General features: G+C 45.0%; 1 protein-coding gene across 4 annotated transcripts in view; it reads left to right on the forward strand.

Annotated features, from left to right (window-relative positions):
• Positions 1-22,121, forward strand: part of ADGRF5 (adhesion G protein-coupled receptor F5) — a 100,395-nt gene that overhangs the window by 67,940 nt on the left and 10,334 nt on the right. For 3 of the 4 annotated variants that reach the window (XM_045801823.2, XM_087857044.1, XM_045801832.2), the window contains exons 9-17: positions 883-1,104; positions 2,509-2,712; positions 9,961-10,131; positions 11,565-11,684; positions 11,838-12,047; positions 14,832-15,044; positions 16,966-17,121; positions 19,181-19,389; positions 21,545-21,724. In XM_045801823.2, the coding sequence (XP_045657779.2) occupies positions 883-1,104; positions 2,509-2,712; positions 9,961-10,131; positions 11,565-11,684; positions 11,838-12,047; positions 14,832-15,044; positions 16,966-17,121; positions 19,181-19,389; positions 21,545-21,724 (1,685 nt within the window). The remainder of the gene's footprint in view (positions 1-882; positions 1,105-2,508; positions 2,713-9,960; positions 10,132-11,564; positions 11,685-11,837; positions 12,048-14,831; positions 15,045-16,965; positions 17,122-19,180; positions 19,390-21,544; positions 21,725-22,121) is intronic. The other variant, XM_087857045.1, reaches the window with a different exon arrangement.

The raw sequence follows: 22,121 nt of genomic DNA on the forward strand, positions 1-22,121 counted from the left end.
TACCCAGCATCTGATTTCCTCAACACGTGCAATTCCTGAGGATGTAGAATAAGGAACATGGCCTAAAGGGAAAAAATCGCATGTTGTGTAAGCAAAGGACAACCATAAACACACACGCACACACACATAACGAATGTTGTGTTCTACTTCTATCTGTGAAATGACTAAATGGCATGGTGCTCCAGATTTGTACTATGAAAACAATAATGACTACTATTTCCCCAAATCACCTTCCTATAGCTCTTATGACTCCTGTTTTCCAGACAATGAGCTGAGGCTCAGAGAGGCTAAATAAATTCCCTAGGGCCACACAGCTATGTATGGCACAGAACCAGGATTCAATTCTGGACCTGTGTGTTTATAAAGTGCTCCTTCTCAAGGGCCTATGGGTATGAAGTCTTTAAAAAAATTCTTAATTCATAACAGACTTTCTTACATGAAATTATTTTTTCCCATTTATAATTCATCAAAGATGTACAACAGAGCTTTCAGAGGTATAAGATACCTGTTATTGGCAAAAGGCGATTGATACTGAGTCAGTAGCAAAGAAACTTGAGGTTTAAAAGAGCTGGTGTGGCTTTTGTATAAGCAAGTGAGCATTTTCTACCAGACGATGTGAAATATTGAAAATAGCTTTGGAATCTCCATTGCACCAATGAGGCCAACAAAGTGCATAGACTCCAACCTGGAAGCTTTATCCCTGGTATCTGGCAGGTGGCAACTCTTTGGGCCTCAGACACCAGCTGTCCGGGGGTGGAATGAAGAGGACACCCTGCCTCCTTCTAGAAGCACCACAACGCCATGTAGGGGTGGTGTCCGGTGGGTAGTATGAATTCCGTTTGTTTGCTTTGGGATCTTAATACTTTTTCTTTGGGCGTCCAGATGAAACGAAGTTCACCATCATCCCAGAAATCATTTTTGAAGGGGACACGGTGCATATGGTGTGTGAAAACGAAGTTTTGTCCTCTAACGTGTCCTGGCACCACGTTGAAAGGCGCTCTGACATCCAGAACAGCAGCAGATTCTCGGTTTACACCACCGTGCTCAACAACATGACCTCAGTATCGCGCCTCACAATTTACAACATCACTCAGGGCGAGGCAGGTGGGTTTCCGTCCAAGAACAGGTGCGGGGAAAGGAGCAAAGAGCTCATAAAAAAGCAAGCCAGGGAATGAACTTGTACATACATATGTTAGATAGACCTAGACCTAAATCTACAGTGTTTTCCTCTTTGAAAAGAAGTCACCACTGGGGCGCCTGGGTGGCACAGTGGTTGGGCGTCTGCCTTCGGCTCAGGGCGTGATCTCGGGGTTCTGGGATCGAGCCCCACATCAGGCTCCTCTGCTATGAGCCTGCTTCTTCCTCTCCCACTCCCCCTGCTTGTGTTCCCTCTCTCGCTGGCTGTCTCTCTCTGTCACATAAATAAATAAAATCTTAAAAAAAAAAAAAAAAAGAAAAGAAGTCACCAGGCTCAATGTTTCAAAATTAAAAATGAATCCCATGGCATACGAGTAAGCAAATATATCCTTGGAGACAAAAACAGATTCCCACATTTACCAAGGGCTTATGAGTTGGAAAGTGAGACAAAAATCCGGGTTTTGTTTTTAATCTTTAAAAATTCTTAAACAGCTCTGTTGAGGTGGAATCGAATATGCCAAGCTGTACATATTGAAAAGTGCAGTTTAATGAGTTTTGACCCATGTGTACGCCGGTGAGACTATCTCCCTCCTCAGGAGAGTGAACGTAACCATCACCCTCTGCGCGGTTTGCTTGGATTCCGTTGTAATCTCTCCCACCTCCCACGCTCCTTCCCCAACAACCGCAGAAGCAGAAGTGGATACTCTAGAATTGAATAACCCCATTGTAACCCAGATGCCAGCAGGAGCATCTCTTTTTCCCCGACTGAGAAGTTGGTCCTGCTACATCTTTGTTGATTCTGATTTTGCCGCAGTTAAATAGAATGCCCAAATCATCCATGACCTTCTAATTCTCCAAGGCTTTCCAATTTTTCCTTTCTACCTCTTCCATCCCCGCACCTTTTTTTCTTATTAGCAAAGACTGAGATCTCTGCTCCTTCCTTAGACCCTCTCTGTACTCATTAACTTGTGACATCAGAAATGATCTGCTCTGACCTTCTGTATTTCTTGAATGTTTCTTTAGGGTTGTTTAGAGCAAGTCTTGGATGCTTTTGAAAAGGATGCTTCGGGAAGTACTGTCAGAACACATGAGATGAGGCTATCAATCTTCTAAGGAATCCCATATACGTAATAATAAAAAATGCTTTTGTAGACGACTGGGTGGCTCAGTCTGTTGAGCATCTAACTCTTGGCTTTGGCTCAGGGTCTTGCGATAGAGCGCCACATCAGGCTCCCCGATCAGCGAGGAGTCGGCTGGGATTTTCTGTTTCCCTCTCCCTCTGCCCAAGCTCCCCACCCCCACCCCCCACTTGCTTCCACTCTCTCTCAATAAATAAATAAATCATTAAAAAAATTTGTGTATTCTATGCAGGTGAATATATTTGCAAGCTGACATTAGATATTTTTGAATATGAGTACAGAAAAAAAATAGATGTCATGCCCATCCGAATCTCGGCACCTGAAGAATTGAAGGTGACGTGCGACAACAATCCCGTATCTTTGAACTGCTGCAGTGAGATTAATGTTAATTGGAGCGCAATAGAATGGAAGCAGGAGGGGAAAATAAACATTCCAGGTAAGAATGTTGGGTGATGCCCTTTTGCATATATGTTTTTGCCTCTTGGCCAAGTAAAAAAGGGAGATGCGCTGGGTGAGAGAGGAAATGTCAGACGGCTTCCCCCCCCCCCAAACTTCAGACTATAAAAACGTAACTAGGCTTGATGCCAGCTCCAGCTTAGCCATTCTAGAACAACATTCCAAAAATATATGCATATGAATGTCATGCTTGGGTTGTAGACAAGATCCTGGCTGAGAAGACCTGATGACTTAGGTCCACAGTATCTCCTGCCTATAGAAGAGCTGCCCCCCCCCACCTTCCTTCTCTCATCATCTTCAGCAAAGAGCTAAGGATTAGGTCCTGGTCTTTGCCATGGAAGTCTGACTCAGAACTTCTCTTTCTGGGTCTGTTCTCTTGGTGTCTGTCCTTCTCATGTCTCTACCTCTGTCCCACATCCTTCTGTATCACCTAATTCTGTATCTTTAGTGTGTGTGTGTGTGTGTGTGTGTGTGTGTGTGTGTGTGTGTGTGTGTGTGTTAATGTCCCTGTGTAGACCCGTTGGTCTCTCAATTGTTCACTGTCAATTTCTCATCCTGCTTGGCTTCCTTTTAGATCTGAGATATTACTGGAAGTTCTCCACCCTCCCGTTTATACTGATGAATGATAATAATAAATTAAAAGAGCAATACTGACTCTGTTTTGTATAACAGTTTATGATTAACCAATGTTTTAAAAATATGTGATCACTTTTGAGCACATTTAACCCTGATCACAAGTTTGAAGCAGGCATTTTTTTGCCTCCAATTTGCAAATAAGGAAATTGAGGTCTACACTGACTTATCTAAGTTGTCACAAAAGGAAAAGAAAGATAAAGACAGACTTACCTCAGGTCTGATTTCACAAGACCAGTGTTTGCCTTGGCAAAACTCTTTTAGCCATGCCTGAGGAGCCAGGGCTGGTGGGATGGTCTGGCAGAGTTTGTTCTGAAGAGGAAGACTTTTTGTCTAGAAATTTCACAGAACAAGATCCAATCCTTCCCTTAAGAAATGACAGCTTTACGTGTTCACCTTTACACAAAAAAACCATTAAAGTAAAATGTGGCTTTACCCGTGAAATACATCAGTGCGGTAAGGCTTCATGGTACAAAGTCTTGGCTATCAGGCTATATTAAGTGACAAAAAAATAAATAAAATAATGATTAGTTTACGTGCAACTTTTCCCGAGCCCATCTGTTTGCAAAGCAATTTCACCTGCTGCATCTGTATTTTGTTTTAAAAACTCCAAAGAATGGGAAAGGCATCTGGTCACTGTTGAAAATGTTGACACATGATACATTTAGTCACTTCCCTGATTTTCCAGGAAGAGGAGGTGAAGGCACCCTGGAGGAGCTGCCAGATGGGAGAAAGACCTTGCAAAGTTCCCTTGGTACTGACTTAATACACTTTGAGCTCTGAGAGGTGAAAACCTCGCCCTCTGGCAGAGGAACAAGGAAGTCTGCAGTACAGATGCTCAGAGACCTCTCTGTGGCCACCGCTGTTTCAGACCTTCCTGGTGCCCAGTGCGGGTGGCCCGGTTACAGAACAATGGATTTCCTGCCGCAGGGCTGGCCGCCTGGGGATCTGCACTCTCTGTTCCTTCTCTGATGAACTTAGCCTCTGCCCTCTCGGCACCTAGCCTTCCTCCTCCCCTCGCAGCCCCTGCTCTGAAGCTCTCTCTCTCTCTCTCTCTCTCTCTAAATTCCACGGGTTCTTTAGCACCCATTGTTTCAGGTCAGTAGGAGACAATCTAGCAAAATAATTCACTCCAAAGCATGAGAAACCGAATGGAGCGCCTCATCTCAGACACAGATGCATTTCATTTTCAAAACACAAGGGATAAGACAGAAAGAAGGTAACCAACAGGGGCAGAATTTCCAGCGTGAAGAGGGTGGTCTTTTCCGAATGGGGAGGGGGCAGTGCTTCCTGGAGTTTTTCAACTCATCGGGCAGCAGCTAATATTATAAATGGTAATGGCACAAAGTCATAGTATCGGTAATAGTAAGAGTAGAGGCGGTAATGGTTACTATTGTTCGTGCAGCACGTAGCCGGCCCGGTATAGTACTAGCTAGCTTGACAGACTGCGGGGAATGAACACAACAGACTTTGTAGTCTCACTGTAGCTGTCATGCGGTGTGATGATAAAAACTAACGGAGCCTTAATTCCCTCCTTGCCCACAAGTTAGAGCACTTCCCAAATGAGGTCATTCACTTCTTCGTGGCCCCGCCTACCGTACTCCCGAGGCCCATGATCACGCGGAGTATTCGTAAAACAACTGAATCTTTACAAGAGGGTGCCAGCTCCCTCTTGGCTGTGACCTTAGGAGACGCGAGAGGGAACAGCTTCAAACGCCGTGGTCCCCTTCCTTTTCTTCCTGATTGCCCCCCTGAAATGTTTAAGCGTATGTTACCATGTGTGCTTGCGTGCTGTCTCAAATGGGTTTGTTTTGTTTGGGTTTAGTTTGGGTTTTTTGCAGCTGAACAGGGCATTGGTAAGATAGGAAGCAGGGAGATTTTCTTTAGTTTTTCTTTAGTTTCTCTTTAGTAGGGGAGATCAGCCGGTGGTTTTTGAGGCACTTGATGAAGTGCCACTAGAGGCAGGCTGGCTTCAAGGGCTGAGGTGAGCCCTAAGTAGAGAAGCATCTGGAAGGGGTCCACAGCGTCCTCAGAGGCAGTGTTCTCCATCCCGGCTGCATATGAGGGCCACCCCAGGGGCTTATTAAATAGACCAGCTGTCAGGGCTCTAGCCTAGAGCAGTGACGTCAGGATCGCTGCACGTGGGCTCCAGATGATGTGGTTTGAAGTGGGATCCACCAGCCAACGGCCAAGAAAGAATTCTTGCGTGGTTTTTGGTGCTAAGAGGTAGTTCTGGGCAGGAATGGCTGCACTGGGGTCGTGAGGGGCACTTGATTGTACACTTTGAAGTTGGGGGAAGTAAAGACAAAGGAAGTTTCCAAAAGGATTTTCATATGTTAAAGAAGACTTACAGGATCCTGGAGGCCTGACTATTGTCAAGCTAAGGTTTTCTCCTCTAGCAAGGCATTAACATGAAGATGGGGAGCTCCTGGAGGAAGGGTATACTCTGCCTGCCATGGGCTGCAGGTTATAAGGAAATCTAACTTTATCTGCATTTCTTTTGCCTGTGCTCTCCACATCACAGGCAGTGGCATATTTTCTTAAATTTCACAGGAGATTTTATCGGGCAGAGAGGTGTGAGGACCATGCATTTAGTCCAATGCTTTATTTTACACGTGAGACACTGAGGCTTTCTGTGTGTGGCCCAGAATCTCCCTGACAGGAGCAAGGGATGCCCGCCTCAGGCCTGCTCTTTCTCCTCCTTGGTGTTACTCTGTGTGCTCCTATGTCTTCCTAACGAGCCACGGATAAATCCGATTTTAAATAGTGATTCCTCTCCTTGTGGGGATGCCCGTGGAATTGGATAAAAGGAAAAGAAAGGACTTGAGCCAAGTGTTCTGTCCTTAGACCCACACTCTCCACAAAGACAATACCTAGTCCTGAAAAGCCACAATCCTGGCTGTGCCATGTGTCCGCTTCCTGATGCAGCCAGGACCGGCTGGTCCCCTCACTGACTCCTACTTCTGTCTGTTAAATAGTGATAATGGTACCGATTTTTATAAAGCTTTTGTGAGGAGGAAAAAAACCACGATGATAAATGTAAACATTTAAGACGGAGTTGAATACACTGAGTCTGCCGCAAGAACTGTTTTCTGATAATGATGATAGCTTTAAAACCCATCCCCCACTTTTCCTCAGCACGGTGGCAAATCTTCTGTGGAGGGTATCTAGCCTTGAGAAGCGAACTTGTGATCGCATGCCATCTCTTCCCCAGAAAGCCCAACACCGACTTACTAGCTGCATTCAGTGCTTTCTTTTTCTTTTCCTTTTAATAATAATTTTTTATTATATTATGTTAGTCACCATACAGTATGCCCCTAGTTTTTGATGTAAAGTTCCATGATTCCTTACTTGCGTATAACACCCAGCGCACCATGCAATACGTGCCCTCATTCAGTACTTTCTAGAACAGGACCTGAGGGGCAGAACCCTGGGGTACTGGGGTGCTGGGGTACTAGATGAAATACAACGTGAATGCTACCAATCAGGACTCCTGCTTTTGTTTTCTGAGTTTACCGTCTCTTTGGAGCCTTTCTGGACCTACAGGTGTCCTCCTTACAGAACATCGTAGCTCCCCTGCTCCCCCACCCCCCGCCATTTGTCCCCTGAACAGCAAGCCACAGATTCTGTGCTTTTGTTCACACCAGTAGTTTTCTGACTTCACTGCAGACTCTTTCTTGAAGCAAAGTCTTGTATGGTTGTGTGATGCTGGGTTTCTCAACCTCAACACTAGTGACATTCCGGGCTGGATAATTCTTTGCTGAGGGGAGCTGTTCTGGGCCTCGTAGAATGTTTATCAGCGTCCTTGGCCTCTGCTCACTAGATATCAGTAGAAGCCCATTTGTAACACTCAGAACTGTCTCTGAACGATGCCAAATGTCCCCCAGGAAGGCAAAACCACTCCTGGTTGAGAACCATATGTCTGATATGCATAGCAGACCATAGTGGAGCCACTTGAGTTATGGATGGGATTAGGGGCTTTTTACCAACCCGCCCCCCCCCCCACTCAGCCCCAGCTCCTGAAGCAGGCGACTGGAACACCACATTCTCCAAGGAGTTATGATTCGCACATACAACCACCCCCAGAACACTCCAGCCACCATTTCTGTCTTTCAAGACCTAGAGCAAACCTCCATTCCTCTCTGAAATCTTCTCAAGTCTCCCAAAGAAAACCCCCCTCCTTCAACCTCCGTAATGTATTTAGTGGTTTAGAGGTTTCCTCTCTACTCCTCATTATCATTTTTTCTGCACATTTCTTTATATTATTCATTCTGAAAACTCACCGTCTTGCACATCAGTTTGACAGTAAAGCTGGGCCTCTAAAGATAAGTAAGCATCAACGGGAGGAAGAAGGAAGGAGAATGTTCCAGGTGTGAACACAGCCATGAGGGCATGAAGCTATAGCGAACGCTGAAGGCTCAGGACATGGTGTGTTTTTTAAGAGGAGGGTATAGAATGAGATAAAGGGTAGAGAGGGAGATTGACATTGAATAAATACACATACCCTACTATGGGGAGTCTATCTTGTTTTGTACACCATGGTAAGATTTAAAGGTGAAAGGAGAGAGGTCAGGTGATCAGAGCTGAACTTTAGAAAAACAGTGTTTAAGGTATGTAGCCAATAGATCGAAGGGGCACACAACTGAAAATAAAGATCCAGTTATAATCAAGTATAATTGGCAGATAACAGAAAATGAGGTCTGGGCAAGTGACCATGGGTTGGAGTGAGTAACACAGTGCTGAGATGTTTCAGAGGAATAAACCAGAAGACTTTTACAGCTGAGTGGAAGTGGAATGTGAGGAAATGCAGGTAGTTCAAGATGACTTTGAGACTTAATTCTGGGAGCTGCCAGTGGCAAGAGGAGAAACAGAAAATGTGAAGCCTTTGTCTGGGGAGAAGAAAGGGCGGTTGTTCACTGAACATGTTGAATTGGAGGTACCTAAGTTGTGAGCTCAGCACTTGGGAATTTGCTTCTAGATTTCCAACAAGAGTGTTTGTCTTACAGATAGAGTCAGGAGCCATGGATGTGAATGAGATTGTCTAGTGAGAGAGTGGAGAAAAAACTAAGGAAAGCATGACTATCACAATGCTTGGGTAAAGGGATTATTGACATTGGAGAAGGGAAGAGAAGGCAAAGAGCCTGGGAAGGAGACTTTTTCAGAAGGAGGGATGAGGAGAGGAGAAGCAGGAGAGACCTTATGGAATCGAGGAAGCCAAGCCATAACGAAGGTGGCCCATGGAAAGAGATGCTGCTGTCCGGGGAGCATGAGAAGAAACCACTGGATATGGGAGAGAGGAACACTGGCGGAGGCATTTAGGGGTAAAAAGGAAAATCGCATTGGTTTGATGGAAGTGAGAGCCCATAGGTGGCGAATATAGACCCACGTGGTAGGGAGAGGGGAAGAAAAGGCAGTGGTGGATAAAGGAGCTTTTAGATTAGAGAAGGATTGTTCTAGGAAGGAAAGGGTTGGGTAGATCTGGCAGCTGATATGAAAGAACACAAGGGAAAATTAAAGTCCCAAGGGAGAGGAAAGAAAAAGGATGGAATAAGGTCCCAGGAAAGGTGGAAGAAGTGGGTTTTCAAAAAACAAGTGGTGAGGTGAGCCTTAGAGATGAAGCCTGTGCCTCCGAGCCAGGAGCTCATCCAATCAAGTGCGTAGAGGTGGAAATCGGTGTGTGAGGACTGGGGAAGAAAGCTGGTTACATAACAGTCAAAATATTTCAAACATCATTGATCATCCAGCCAAGGCTGGAAAAGATGCACTTATGTTGGAGTTGGTCAGAAGACCTTTTCTTTTTCCTTGATTTTTGGAAGATCGACAGTGTTTGATTGGAAGGCCTTAAGAGGACATGGTGGTGGCAAGGTTGGAGGAGAGAGACTGGAGGGACTGGAACAGGAGAACGTCACAGGAGGAAGTTAGAGAGCCACTGGCAAGAAGGAAAGATGGCGAGGTGGCATGGCATCTTGGGAATAAAAAGGAAAGTTTGGAAGAGGAGGTATTTTGAAGGGGAAACTCCTGCTAACCAGAGAAAGCATGAAGTTGAAGCTTCCACGAAAACATAGAGATTAATAAGAGGGAACAAGTTGCGATGAAACATTTCTCAAATGAGATGAATATCAGATGTTCCAGGCTTCTTTCTCCTTCCAATAATAATGGTCTAAATAATCTGACATCTTTTTTCCTTGCAGTTGAAATCATATCCAAACATCTTACTTCTCTCTCTCTCTCTCTTTAATTTTTAATTTTTCCTACCCCAGTGACCATCACTAATGGTCTGTGTGAAGGGCAGGCCCCGACTGGGTGCTGTTCTAAGTGTTTCTGTATATGAACTCATTTGACCTGACTACGATCCGGGGCCATTTTCCATCTGGAGAAACTGAAGCACAGAGCAGTTGAGTGACTTTTTCAGCCCTACCCTGCTAGTAAGTGGTAGCTCCCAAGTCTGCAGACCTAACCACCGTACAATCCTCTCTCTCCAAAAAAAAGAGATCTGATTTAAATAATAACTCCTTTTCACTGATTGGGCCTCTTTGCCCCTAAATCGAAGAGTCAGCCAACCGTGACAGCGAAAGCACTGCTTATGTCACTGCAGGCAGCCCTGAAACTGACCTGGAGTCCGGCTGCAGCAGATACACCTTCAGGGCGGATGGAACCCAGTGTCCCAGCGGGTCGGCTGGAACGACGGTCATCTATGCGTGCGAGTTCGTCAGCACCTACGGAGCCAGAGGCAGTAAGAACATAGAAGTGACATTCACCTCTGTGGGTAAGGACTCCTTCACTGGGATCTTTAGCCTTGCCCCTCAAGCCAAGGGCTGTCAATCCCCTGGGAATATCTATGAGCTAGTGGGAATGTGCTTGGGGTAAATCACAAGAGGGAGACAGAGGGGGATGTCCCTCTCTCCCATTTGAATTCAGATGAAGTCTTTAGAAGAAAGAAGGATAGGGGCAGTCACACTTGTTTTTCTCCCCATCTTACAAAAAACGAACTACTTAGATCAATCATCAGACCCCCTCAAACAATCAGGAGAAAGGGTTAATTACAACACTACTAATGACTCTTGTCCACACCTGCTGCTTTCGGGACGTAGCATTTTTACAAAGATCAAGATGATGCTTATCCGAGAACATCATCGCTATAGACGAGTTCGTGGGTCTTTTGTGTAATTTGCAGCTTTCTATAGTGACAGTAGTTACCCACCTCAAGTGTTGTATTGATCAGCTGGGCTTCCGGTTGTCATAGAAACATGTCTAGCCTTCACTGAAACCACTGGTCTGGTAGTTGGGACCTCGTGTGAGACTCAAGAGAACCAGATTCAGGGTTCCATGACCCTCCCACGTTCCACTCACAGAAACCACCGAGCCTTACAGAGGCAGCTCCACACCAGGTCCCTACAGCCAGTGAGGCCATGGGAGGGACACAGCCATCCATGCTGAGGGGCCTGCGGGACTGTATCTGAATGTTGGGATCCCAGCTTCTAAAGGGCCCTATGGGAAGGCCTGAGTTCTTTTGATGGTGATAAGAGCAAGATTTTACACTGATGGGAAAAACAGGCCGGTGTCAGTGGGCTCAAAGCATGAAACTGTTCACCGCTAGGAGATAAAAGGGAATGGCATTTTGAAATGTCAATGACATGCTCAAAGAGAGGTGGAAAGATAGAAGCAGAGGGGAAAAAAAAAGAAGTGGACTGTTCCTATAAGCTCTTGCTTTTGTAAGGGTCTTGTTATCATTTTTGATGAACAATTCCTCATGAATGCATGAGGACATTCTCATAAGGAGGAGTAAATGCAGAGAGACTTGTAGGTAGGGGACCTGTCCCTCCCACTTTGCCCGCGACAGGCCTGGTATAATCATTTGGGCAGTAAGTTCTATGACCCCGCTACTGTAAATGCTGTTCCAGAAATCACTCTTCGGCTTAGTAAGTGTTGACTGTGTACTATAGTCAGTGCTAAGTCCTGGGGATGCAAAGACACAGAAAACAGAGTCCTGCTCTTGAGGGGTTCACACTTTGATGAAGAAGAGGTATAGAAAGAGAGAAGTTAAAATACAACATGGTATTATTTTTAAAAAATGTTTTAAAGGAGTAGAGAATGGCGTAGTTACAAGAACAGAGCCATTTGGCATGGAAGAGGCTGGAGGGGGGCTTGGGTTAAGTCAACAGCTCTAAGTTTGCCGCCTTTTGCCCTGCCGATCATCAGGAGATAATTCCAGCCACAAAGGGGAAGTGCACGAGTTTCCAAGGCAGGAGATGAAAATGAGTACAGTTCAGAACACCACCGGGAACAGCCTAGAATCAAAGAAAGCCCAGGAGCCGCAAGGTACCCATCCCGCATTGACACCGGTGGAGTCAGGATGGCCCGTGCTCTCTGCCTCTGTCTTAAATTTCACTCGTGTGTCGATGTCACCAGAAAGACTAAACCTTGTGCTTGTTGTTGGTTTTTCTTTTGTCTGTTTTGTGTGCATTCTTTCAGCCAACCTAACAATAACCCCGGACCCAATTTCTGTTTCTGAGGGACAAAACTTTTCCATAAAGTGCATCAGCGATGTGAGTAGCTATGATGAGGTGTACTGGAACACTTCTGCTGGAATTAAAATACACCAAAAGTTTTATACCACGAGGAGGTCTGCTGCTGGAACAGAGTCGGTGCTGACAGTGAAGACGGCGACCCGGGAGTGGAACGGTGGGTGCGAGACCCCAGACCCTTCTCTGCAGCCATGCTGCCCCGGGACCCCTGGGAACACTCTGTAAGAGGGACCGTCCCTGGGGGGGCTGTCCTGGGACGCACCTGTGCCACCACACTTCACGCAAGAGCTCTTTAGGGAGAGATGTCGCAATCTCCATTGTACAGATGTGGAAACAGAGGCTCGGAGAGAATGCTCTTAGGATCCTCCATCTCAGGATGCAGAGTCAGGACTGCAGCGGGGCTCTCCGGTTCAAGAGCCTGTGCTGTGCCGTGAAGTGAAGAGGGTTGTTTTGCTGTTTGTTTTTATTTTTTATTTTTATTTATTTATTTTTTTAAAGATTTTATTTATTTATTTGACAGAGAGAGAGACAGCCAGCGAGAGAGGGAACACAAGCGGGGGGAGTGGGAGAGGAAGAGGCAGGCTCCCAGCGGAGGAGCCTGATGTGGGGCTCGATCCCAGAACGCCGGGATCACGCCTGAGCCGAAGGCAGACGCTTAACGACTGAGCCACCCAGGCACCCCTGCTGTTTATTTTTAAAGATCGATTGATTGATTGATTGATTTTAGACAGAGAGACAGAGCACAAGTGGAAGGGGCAGGGAAAGGGAGAGAGAATTCCAAACAGACTCCCCACTGAGCAGGGAACCCCACGCCATGTTCCATCTCAGGTGGTGACCTGAGCCGAAACCAAGAGTTGGACGCTTAACTGACTGAGCCACCCAGGTGTCCCAAGAGGATTGTTTTTAAAAGTAGTTTTATCAGACTTTTAGGAGTTTTTCACCCTATTGTGATAAAGAAAGAATCTAGGTAAAGGATTTATATGTCTGGTTCCAAAGAAAGGAACATTTGCTTTTCGTATTTATCTCTACATGTTATTCATGTTGGAAAGAAATGCAACGATTTGGAGGGAAAAAAAGAGAATTTGATATAATAGCCGACATGTATTGAGCCCTTCATATGTGATAGGCGCTCTGCTAAGTGTTTGAGTGGATTAGTTCATTTAAAACAATAATCCTAGGGGATGCCTGGGTGGCTCAGTTGGTTAAGCGCCTTCAGCTCAGGCTCAGGTCATGATCCCACGGTCCTGGGATCGAGCCCCACTTTGGGGGTCCTTGCTCAGCGGGGAGCCTGCTTCTCCCTCTGCCACCCCCCCTGCTTGTGCACTCGCTCTCTCTGACAAATAAATAAATAAAAATAACTTAAAAAACAAAAACAATAAACCTAGAGGACAGTGTTACTAGTGTCCCCATTTTACAGATGAAGAAATTGAGGCCCGGTGAGGGTAAATAAAATATCCGGGGTTATACATCTGGTAAATGGCAGAGCCACGGAGAAACAGAGCCTGTCTGGCCAACCCTTGACCACTCCACTCTGAAGCCTTTCATTAAGTGTAAGTCTAATCAGTCCAGGCCCCACAAGTCCCAGGTCTTTATTTGTTCATGTAAGGCCTAGGCAACATTGTACAGATAGCTAGTCACTGTGGGGCCTTGGGAGGGTACAGTCAGGAGACCAAGTATTTTTCTCCAGTGCTGAGCTCATTCCAACACTGTCCAATTGCTCTTTCCTCCTGAGGAGCCGTAACCGAGGAGGAGCTTTTCCAAGAACATAAGCTATTTGACAGTCCCATACTTGGGTACTAAAAAAAATCTGTTCTCATCTAAATTAACTACACTTTTATTTTATATTGAATTTACATTTCCCTTCCTCCCAACAGAAATAGAAGGGGGTTTGTTCTCTGTCCTTGTTCTACCCGCTTTCCCTCTGGCTAGGTTGCAGCTCTGGTCCTCCAGAGTTGGGGCAAAGAGAAGGAATGTGAAGAAGGTCAAAGGGTCTTACTCAACTGTAGGTGCTGTTATAATGTCTCTGTACTGTCCCCACGGCAGCTGTTCAGGTGGTGGCTCGTCCTTCGACACACCCTGGCAGGAAGTCCACTGGGAAAAGGTCCTTTCTAGAAGCTTGCCCCAACGGGCATGCTTAGCCCACTCTGCCTCACCCAGCATGGGCTGCACAGGCCACTCTTGCTGCCGCCTTCCTTCTGTCCTCCAGAAAGGCCGGCCAGCCTCTCGTCTTTAGATTTTTCTAGATGGGAGTCAGACATCCGACATCCAGCTCCAGGGTCCACAGAGGAAGCTCTCTCAAGGATTTCAGCCTACCCCCTCCACACTCTGGTTGTGTCTCAGTGCCCTGGAACTGGAATGCCTACTCACTCACAGGTGGGGTGAAGGGACATCACGCCACCACAAAGCTCCATCTGGCTGACAGCTGTCTTTGAAGAACTCCTCAGCTCAGCACACACCAAAATTCCCATTTTCCCCGTGGGTTAATGAAAGAGCCTTGGAGTAGGTATGGGAATCTGGTTGGAAAAGCAGTTCCAGGGGCGCCTGGCTGGCTCAGTTGGTAGAGCACGCAACTGTTGATTTCAGGGTCCTGAGTTGGAGCCCCACACAGGATGTAGAGATTATTTAAATAAATAAGTAAATCTTAAAAAAAAAAGAAAGAAAGAAATGTGATTCCACCCCTTACAGGCTGTATAACTTTAGATAAGCCACTTAATTTTATTTAAAAGTAAGTGAATATTTAGGCAATGGGTTAGTCCTTCAAATACATAGAGAACCCAGGAGGAGAGTTGATCAAACATTTTCTTGTCCAGTGTCCAGGAAGGTGTGATGTGCCCTTGCCCGTCCTTGACAGAGAAAAGTCAGCCTCTTCTTAACCTTCCCAGCCAACGCTTTTTTGGAGCAGTGATCACATTCCGTCTCATTTTTGTTTCCTTTCACACAGGAACCTATCACTGCATATTTAGACATAAGAATTCGTACAGTATCGCGATGAAGGATGTGACCGTTCACCCACTGCCTCTAGAGCCGGACATCATGGTGGATCCTCTGGAGGCTACCGTTCCGTGCAAAGGTTCCCGTCACTTCAGGTGCTGCATTGAGGAGGACAAAGACTACCAAGTAACTTTCCAAATGGATTCCTCATCCTTTCTTGCAGGTAAGACACTAATTGCTGCATGGTGAGGACACATTATTTCATTCATGTGGAGTCTCAAAATTTCCTCTTAAAAGAGAGGTAAAGAGACACGAGGATTGTGTCAGAGAGAGAGAATGTAACGGAAGGAAACTCATGAAACTTTTTACCTTCTGTTTTGCTGTGTAGCCCGTGGCTTGTGGGTTTGTGGCAGAATTTGAGGGTCTGTGAGGGTGGAGCCCATGGGTTTTGGTGGAGGTTGTCGAAGACAGTGTTAAGACATCTTCACAGGCCTTCTGCTCCCTCAATACGTCAGGTACTCTGGTGGTCCCTCCCTCCGTGCTATGAGTCAGCGTGCTATAAAACCCCCACAACAATCCTCTTAAATGAACGGCTGAGCATCCAATAAAGTGAGAGAAATAACCAAGGGCCAAAAACATAAAGAAAAAGCAAAATAGAAATGCTTTAGCCACTGATGGGGCTTCTCGGAGGGCATCAGTCAGTGTGAGAAACTCAGAAACTTAGGTGTTGTTTTGTTTTTTTAAGGTTTTATTTATCTGAGGGAGACGGGGAGAGGAAGAAGCAGACCCCCAGCTTAGCAGGGAGCCTGACATGGGGTTCAATCCCAGGACCTTGATCATGACCCGAGCTGAAGTCAGACGCTTAACCAACTAAGACACCGAGGCAACCCAGAACCTTGGGTTTTAAGGCTCTGAAGGGTGTGAAAGAAACCTCTTGCTCCCTATGCAGTGACTAAGGCACCCCACGTCACCAACACACTGTCAGGACCCTCAAAGAGTGACATGCTCACTCGGGAAGAGGATAAGCAGAAAAACAAAATTTGTCTGCCTGAGTTAAGATGTTGGCTTCATCTCTGGGTGGGCAAAAATTTCCCCTGAGAATTACAACTGTCCTGCTCTCACTCAGGTTTGAGGTTGAATTTATTCTGCCTCTGTGGCCTGGGAACTCCACACTGAGGAGTAACTAACATAAAGTGGTCCATGGGTAGCACCCAATGGTACCTGGCCAAAAAAAAAAAAAAAAAAAAAAAAATCAAGTCTTCTAAGGTAGAATATACCCTCAATCCAGAAAACCTCAAGATTCCTACAGATTAAGGTCAACCAAATATGAGCTCACAACCCTAAATCTCAAAACAGAGACACCTTCATTAGGGATTTACAAGGTCATTCATTATTTGAACAACCATTCGTGGGGACACACTCACTGCGAAACAGCACAGTAGGCAATAAAAAGGGGACACTAGAGTTGGGGCACATGTATTACCATCTAGCAGGAAGTGTTCATGTCATAAAGGATGATCCGTATAATGTTAAATTTCCAAACTGAGCAATGCACATCGGAAGAACACTGAAAATTCAGAAAAGCAGGACCTAGTAGAGACGAGAATTTAGAGAAGGCTGTGTGATAGGAGGATACAGAATCCGTCCGGGTACTGGAGTGTTTAAGCATTTCAACATTCCGTGTTCAACATGCCTGCATTCAGTGCTCCCTATGGGCCAAATACTGAGCTAGGCATTGGGAGATACAATGATAAATAAGACCAGGTACCTTCTCGCCAAGACATTACGGTCTCATGGAGGAGACAGACCCCTAAAGAGGTGACGCTAAACCAATGTGCTGAAGGCAGGACAGGGGAAATGCACAGGGCATTACGGGATTTGGATAGGCAGACGGAGCAGAAGGACGCTGCAAGGTGTTATTGTTCAACCTCATTGGGCACAGATATGGCGTCATGTATGGTGGAGGTAAATTTTAGGCGGGTACCGTGGAAGTGTGGGCTGACTTACTTCTAGGCTGGGGCATTTTTAAAACCACATCAGAAATGAATGTGGCACATGCCTTGGGAAAGTTTGGATCATTTTAACAAAATGTGTGCTTTGGAAACTCATCTTGTGACTTGATTCTTTCAATAATTCTATCTCAGAAAAAGAAGTTAATGGAAAGCGAGTGTGTTACAAATACAATTTCATGGCAAGCTCCGTTTCCTGGTGTCCAAAAAAGCTGGATGTATTTTGTCACTTCACCAATGCCGCTAATCATTCAGTCCAGAGCTCATCTATGAAGCTGAACCTGGTACCTGGTAAGAGCATCTGAAATTTTTTTTTTTTAAAGATTTTATTTATTTATTTGACAGAGATAGGAACAGCCAGCGAGAGAGGGAACACAAGCAGGGGGAATGGGAGAGGAAGAAGCAGGCTCATAGCGGAAGAGCCTGATGTGGGGCTCGATCCCATATGCCAGGATCACGCCCTGAGCCGAAGGCAGACGCTTAACCGCTGTGCCACCCAGGCGCCCCTGAAATTTTTTTTTAAATGTGACAGTCATGAGCAGGGGTTCATTTATTCATTCGCTCCCTCATTCATCCATTCAATACAGAGATGTTGAACATCTTCATGTGGCAAGCCTTGGGCTAAGGGTGGAGGGTCTGGCAAAACAAAATAACAGCTAAGCCACGGGGACTAGCCTCGGGTCTAGTAGGGGAAAGATGGGTGTGATAAAAAATGTGATCACATCTAGTGTGGTAAGGGTTGTACTAGAGACCGTGTGGGCAGGCAGAAGAGGCTGCCAGGTTTCACTCTGCTGGTGATAGTGGGGAGGAAGTGATCGAGAAAGTCTTGCAGATGAAGCCCTAGTTCAGCAGAGTCTGGGAGACAAAGCACTGGACCAGGCAGTGCATAGTGTCTTTGTGGGGCTGAGACCCCTTTGAGGTTTCAGCAAAGGAAGGGTGTCCCCATTAGACAGGGCTTCATGAAAAGAATCAGCCTAAAAAATAGGCAACCGTCTTTCCCATCCTTTGTCATCACTGAGCCAATATCCCCCCTGTGTAGTATTTTCAAGGTAGGAGGTCATGGTTTATGGCCATTTCTGTAATAGCCCATGACCCAGAGCACTCCTCAGGAGCAGCAGAGAGCCAAGTGAATAAAGGATGGTCCTGGGCTTCCACTAGAAGCAATCCTCTCCCCCAGAAATCTTGTCTGTAATAGGACCTCCGATATCCGAAGGACTCATGGCTCTATCACCACAGGTTTGGATTTACTGAGTGATTTGCGGTAATTCTCATGTATTGGTAACTGAGCCCTGGACACCAAAGTTGGAAGCAATTTAGTGTTCCCTGTCTCCCTGAGTCACTGTTCCCAAGCACGCCTCTTCCGGGGGGCAGCCAAGACCACTTCTTCACGTCCCCCATGCCACCTTCTTCACCCAGGCACGGAAACGTTCTATTCATTCATCTTTATTCTCCTCTTTCTTCATACCAGGTCTGATTCCTCTTCCTTTTCCTAGTAGAAATTACTTACATATTTCAAGATTTTATACGATGACTGAGAACTCAATTAATGTTAAATTTGTAAGTTGGTGAGAAAGGGATCTTATCATCGGAGAATCAAGGTCCCCTGGAGATCAGAGATTCTGCAACAAATGTCATTTTCTCATTCAAGTCTGGTCTTGAGTAGACATGAAATAGAGTCATCTCCAAGGGAAGGCAGAAGGATCAAATGTTTACAGATATTGCTTAGAATATTCGGGTCACGGGTACCTGGAATTCTCACTCTTAATTATATATGTGAAGTAAGGCAGTGCTGCTCAACCTTAGCTCCATGTTGGAATCACAGGGGAAGTTAGAAACACAGCCAGTGCCTAAATCCCAGCCCCAAGGGGTTCTTATTTATTTGGGCTGGAGTGAACCAGGACGTTGGTTAGTTTCCAAGCTCCCCAGATGATTCAAATACACACCAGAGCTGAGAATCCCTTGGGTTGAGGCATTTTGTTCCTGAGATTCCTGGTAACCTGATTATCCCTCATCTGGATGAGCACACATTAAGCTCTCATGGTTTTTCCATGGCTTAGATTTTACAGGCAGCAGGCAGAAGATTCCCAGGGATTGGAGGTGGGGATGAAGCATGGAGGAAATCAATTCTGTTAGGAAAAGCAAATGCAGGTTAAAGTCAGATTTGTGTCGAAAGCACTAAAAGGGGCTTTGGAAAATCAGGGGCGAAATAAAGAAAGTGGGTAACTCTGAAACGGTCACCAAAACTAAAGAGAAAAATGAATTCAAGCAGCCACATTCCAGCTAGGCCTCTTTTGAATATCTTTTCTCCGCCTTTCAAATTGTCCCTTTTACTCCCGTGTTTCCAATGCAGGAGAGAAGATCATGTGCCGAGATCCCACAATAGGTGTTGGGGAGCCCGGGAAAGTTATCCAGAAACTGTGCCAGTTCTCCAACGTGCCCCGTGGCGCTGGACGTCCCACTGGCGGGACCGTGACTTACAAATGTGTTGGCTCCCACTGGGAGGTGAAGAAAAATGACTGCATCTCTGCCCCAATAAATAATCTGCTCCAGCTGGCCAAGGTGACCCTTAAATCTTTGACTCGGAGCTCTTGGCATGGAGATTGGTCTAGCTTATCATATTTCTCAGCAAATGGGCCGTGGGCTGGTTTGTGTTGCTCCCAAAGCTACTTTTATGTGTTTATTTTCAAAGAAGATGCAATCCTAGAAATGCTTTATATTTTTCTTAAGTACAAATGTGGAGACAACAAAGTATGTGTTCTACTCTGGGACCAGCTGTATACTTTACCTTGACTTCTCAGTGCCTTGTTTCTTTTACCTCCAAGGTGGAGGTGGGATTATCCTCTCGTATTACCACTCTCCTTTGAATAATCTGGGTATCAAGCAAGTAGCTCTAATCTTTTCGGGAGGAGGAGATACATAAAAAATAATGTTCATCGGTGCAAAAAAAATATGCTTGGGCTTTATGCTTTTATAGGTCTGAGATTTCTTCTGTCTTTAGAGGTAACCTTTAGTTATGAATGATGGAACTAGCCTGCCTCTCTTACCTAGAAGAGAGGTTCCTGCCACGTGGTAGGGGAATATTCCTTTCTTTTCATGAAAATAAATAAATGTTACCTCATACTTAAGTTGTCGAGAGTAGGGACTCCTAAAATGCCGTGAGTTACAATAAATAAATACTGACGAGGCAACTAGGAGACTTACAGTTAACGGCATTGTTAGACAAGTGGTTCCAAATACCCTCACCCTTGGAAGAAGAATTGAGGAAAAGAAGTCATAATTATTTGTGTCTCATCTAATTATCTTCTGTTTCTCCTCTTGTCTTACACTAAATTCATTAAAATACCTACTAGGTGCAAAACATTTTTGTAGGTGCTATCAGGGTGAAGAGTCTCTGATTTGCTAGAAGACATAATCCAGTTGGGTAGTTCTATGCACACTGGTTTTGCTTAGGATAATCAGAAAGCTCTGCTTGAAAAACTTGGCCTCTGAGTTGGACCTTGAAGAAGCTGCATCAGTGATAAGAATTTTCCTAATCAAGAAAGATAGAGATATTATAATTTGAACTCAACACTGGGCCGTGGTCCCAATTCTAGAAACCTAGATACATTTTCAATGGAAAGGGGGCCTGTTGGTCTATCAGATTCATCCATTCAACGTATATTTATTGAATACATACTATGTACCAATTTATGACTTATACTATGTTCAGCATTCTAGTATATCAGATGGAATATAACATGTTTCAAATTGCCAAGGAGCTTATCATTTAATTGGAGAGATATTGAAATTAAAGCACAAGATGACATTGATAGAAATGTCACAAATGTAAAGTATGGTAAATAACAAACACAGAAGTGCCTGGCTGGCACAGTCCATTAAGCATCTGACTCTTGGTTTCAGCTCTGCCCCTGATCTCAGGTCGTAAGATTGAGCCCCATTTTGGGCTAAACGCTGAACACAGAGTGGGCTTGAGAGTCTCTCTCCCTCTCACTCTGCCCCTCCTGCTCCTGCTCTCTCTCTCTCTAAGATAAATAAATAAATCTTTTTAAAAAAATAACAAACACTTAGGCAGTCAGAGGAAGAAACTCCCCTGGGTTGGAATACTCATCAATGTTCTTTATGGAGGAGGTCGAGTTGGAGTTCATTCTTTAATTATAAGTAGGGGTTAGATAATTAGGAAACAGAAGTGTGATCATTACAGATAGGGTGACCATATAATTTAGCATCCAAACCAGGACACATTTTGAAAATAAAAGAGGGCGCTGGTAATAATTACACTGGGCCAACAGATATAAAGCAGAACCGTCCCAGGAAAATTGGGATGGAGAGTCACCCCCCTAATGGTCAGCAAAGTAGGTGATGAGAAAAAGCAGAGTGGCAAATGTGCTTCCATACAGACCATCAAGGGATAATTTTACATAATTTTGATCTAGTTCTCTAGGAATCACATCTCCGTTCCTTTTTCTTTAACTAGTCATTAGGTTGACATGTGTTTTACTGTTCCCCTTCTGTGTGTGAGGTCTTATTCTATTCTGAATAGCACAGAGATTAAATTAAGAGATAAGTTATCTTACAGGATATATTTATAAGAATGGAGAAAAAAAAGAAACCACATATAAGAGGTTTTCATCATGGATAGATCAGCAGGATTTGATAACTGGGCTGACTGGCAAGTGTTTTGTTTGTCTGTTTATGTTGGCTTTTGTTTTACTAGGCTTTGATCAAGAGCCCCTGTCAGGATAAGAAGCTCCCAAAATACCTGGAGGATCTTTCTGTTAACACAGTCAAGATGAAACATGAAGTCAGCTCATTTCCTGGGAGCCTGGGAGCCATCGTTAACATCCTTGACTTGCTCTCAACAGTTCCAACCCAAGTGAATTCAGCAATGATGGCGGTGAGTTGGTTTAGACCTTATAGGAGTTTAGAGTCTCATCTTTTCACCCCTTGGGACTCGTGATCAAGAAACATAACTCTTCCCCATTGCAGCTCCTTCTTTGTCTTTTCCAGAGCAATACTCTGGATTTTAGGGTCACATAGCATGCTTTGTGCTTTGACAGCTATGGCTTTTAGAGTCGCAGGGAGTGTTTCTAGTATTCATCTGGGGATCTTAAAAAGATTTCTTTAGTGACTCTCCATCTTAGTTTCTTCATTAAAATAGAATGGGTTCTTATCTGCTTCCTAAGAAAACTAGGAATGAAAGGTTTTCGGAATACGTACAAGGTGGGATTCTCTGTGATTTAGCACTAAACATGAACTTTGAGGCAATCAGGGCTCTGCGAGGAGTCACCCAG

The sequence above is a fragment of the Ursus americanus genome, chromosome 29 (assembly GCF_024610735.1).
Source record: "Ursus americanus isolate L20-20 chromosome 29, mUrsAme1.1.p, whole genome shotgun sequence".
Lineage (NCBI taxonomy): Eukaryota > Metazoa > Chordata > Mammalia > Carnivora > Ursidae > Ursus > Ursus americanus.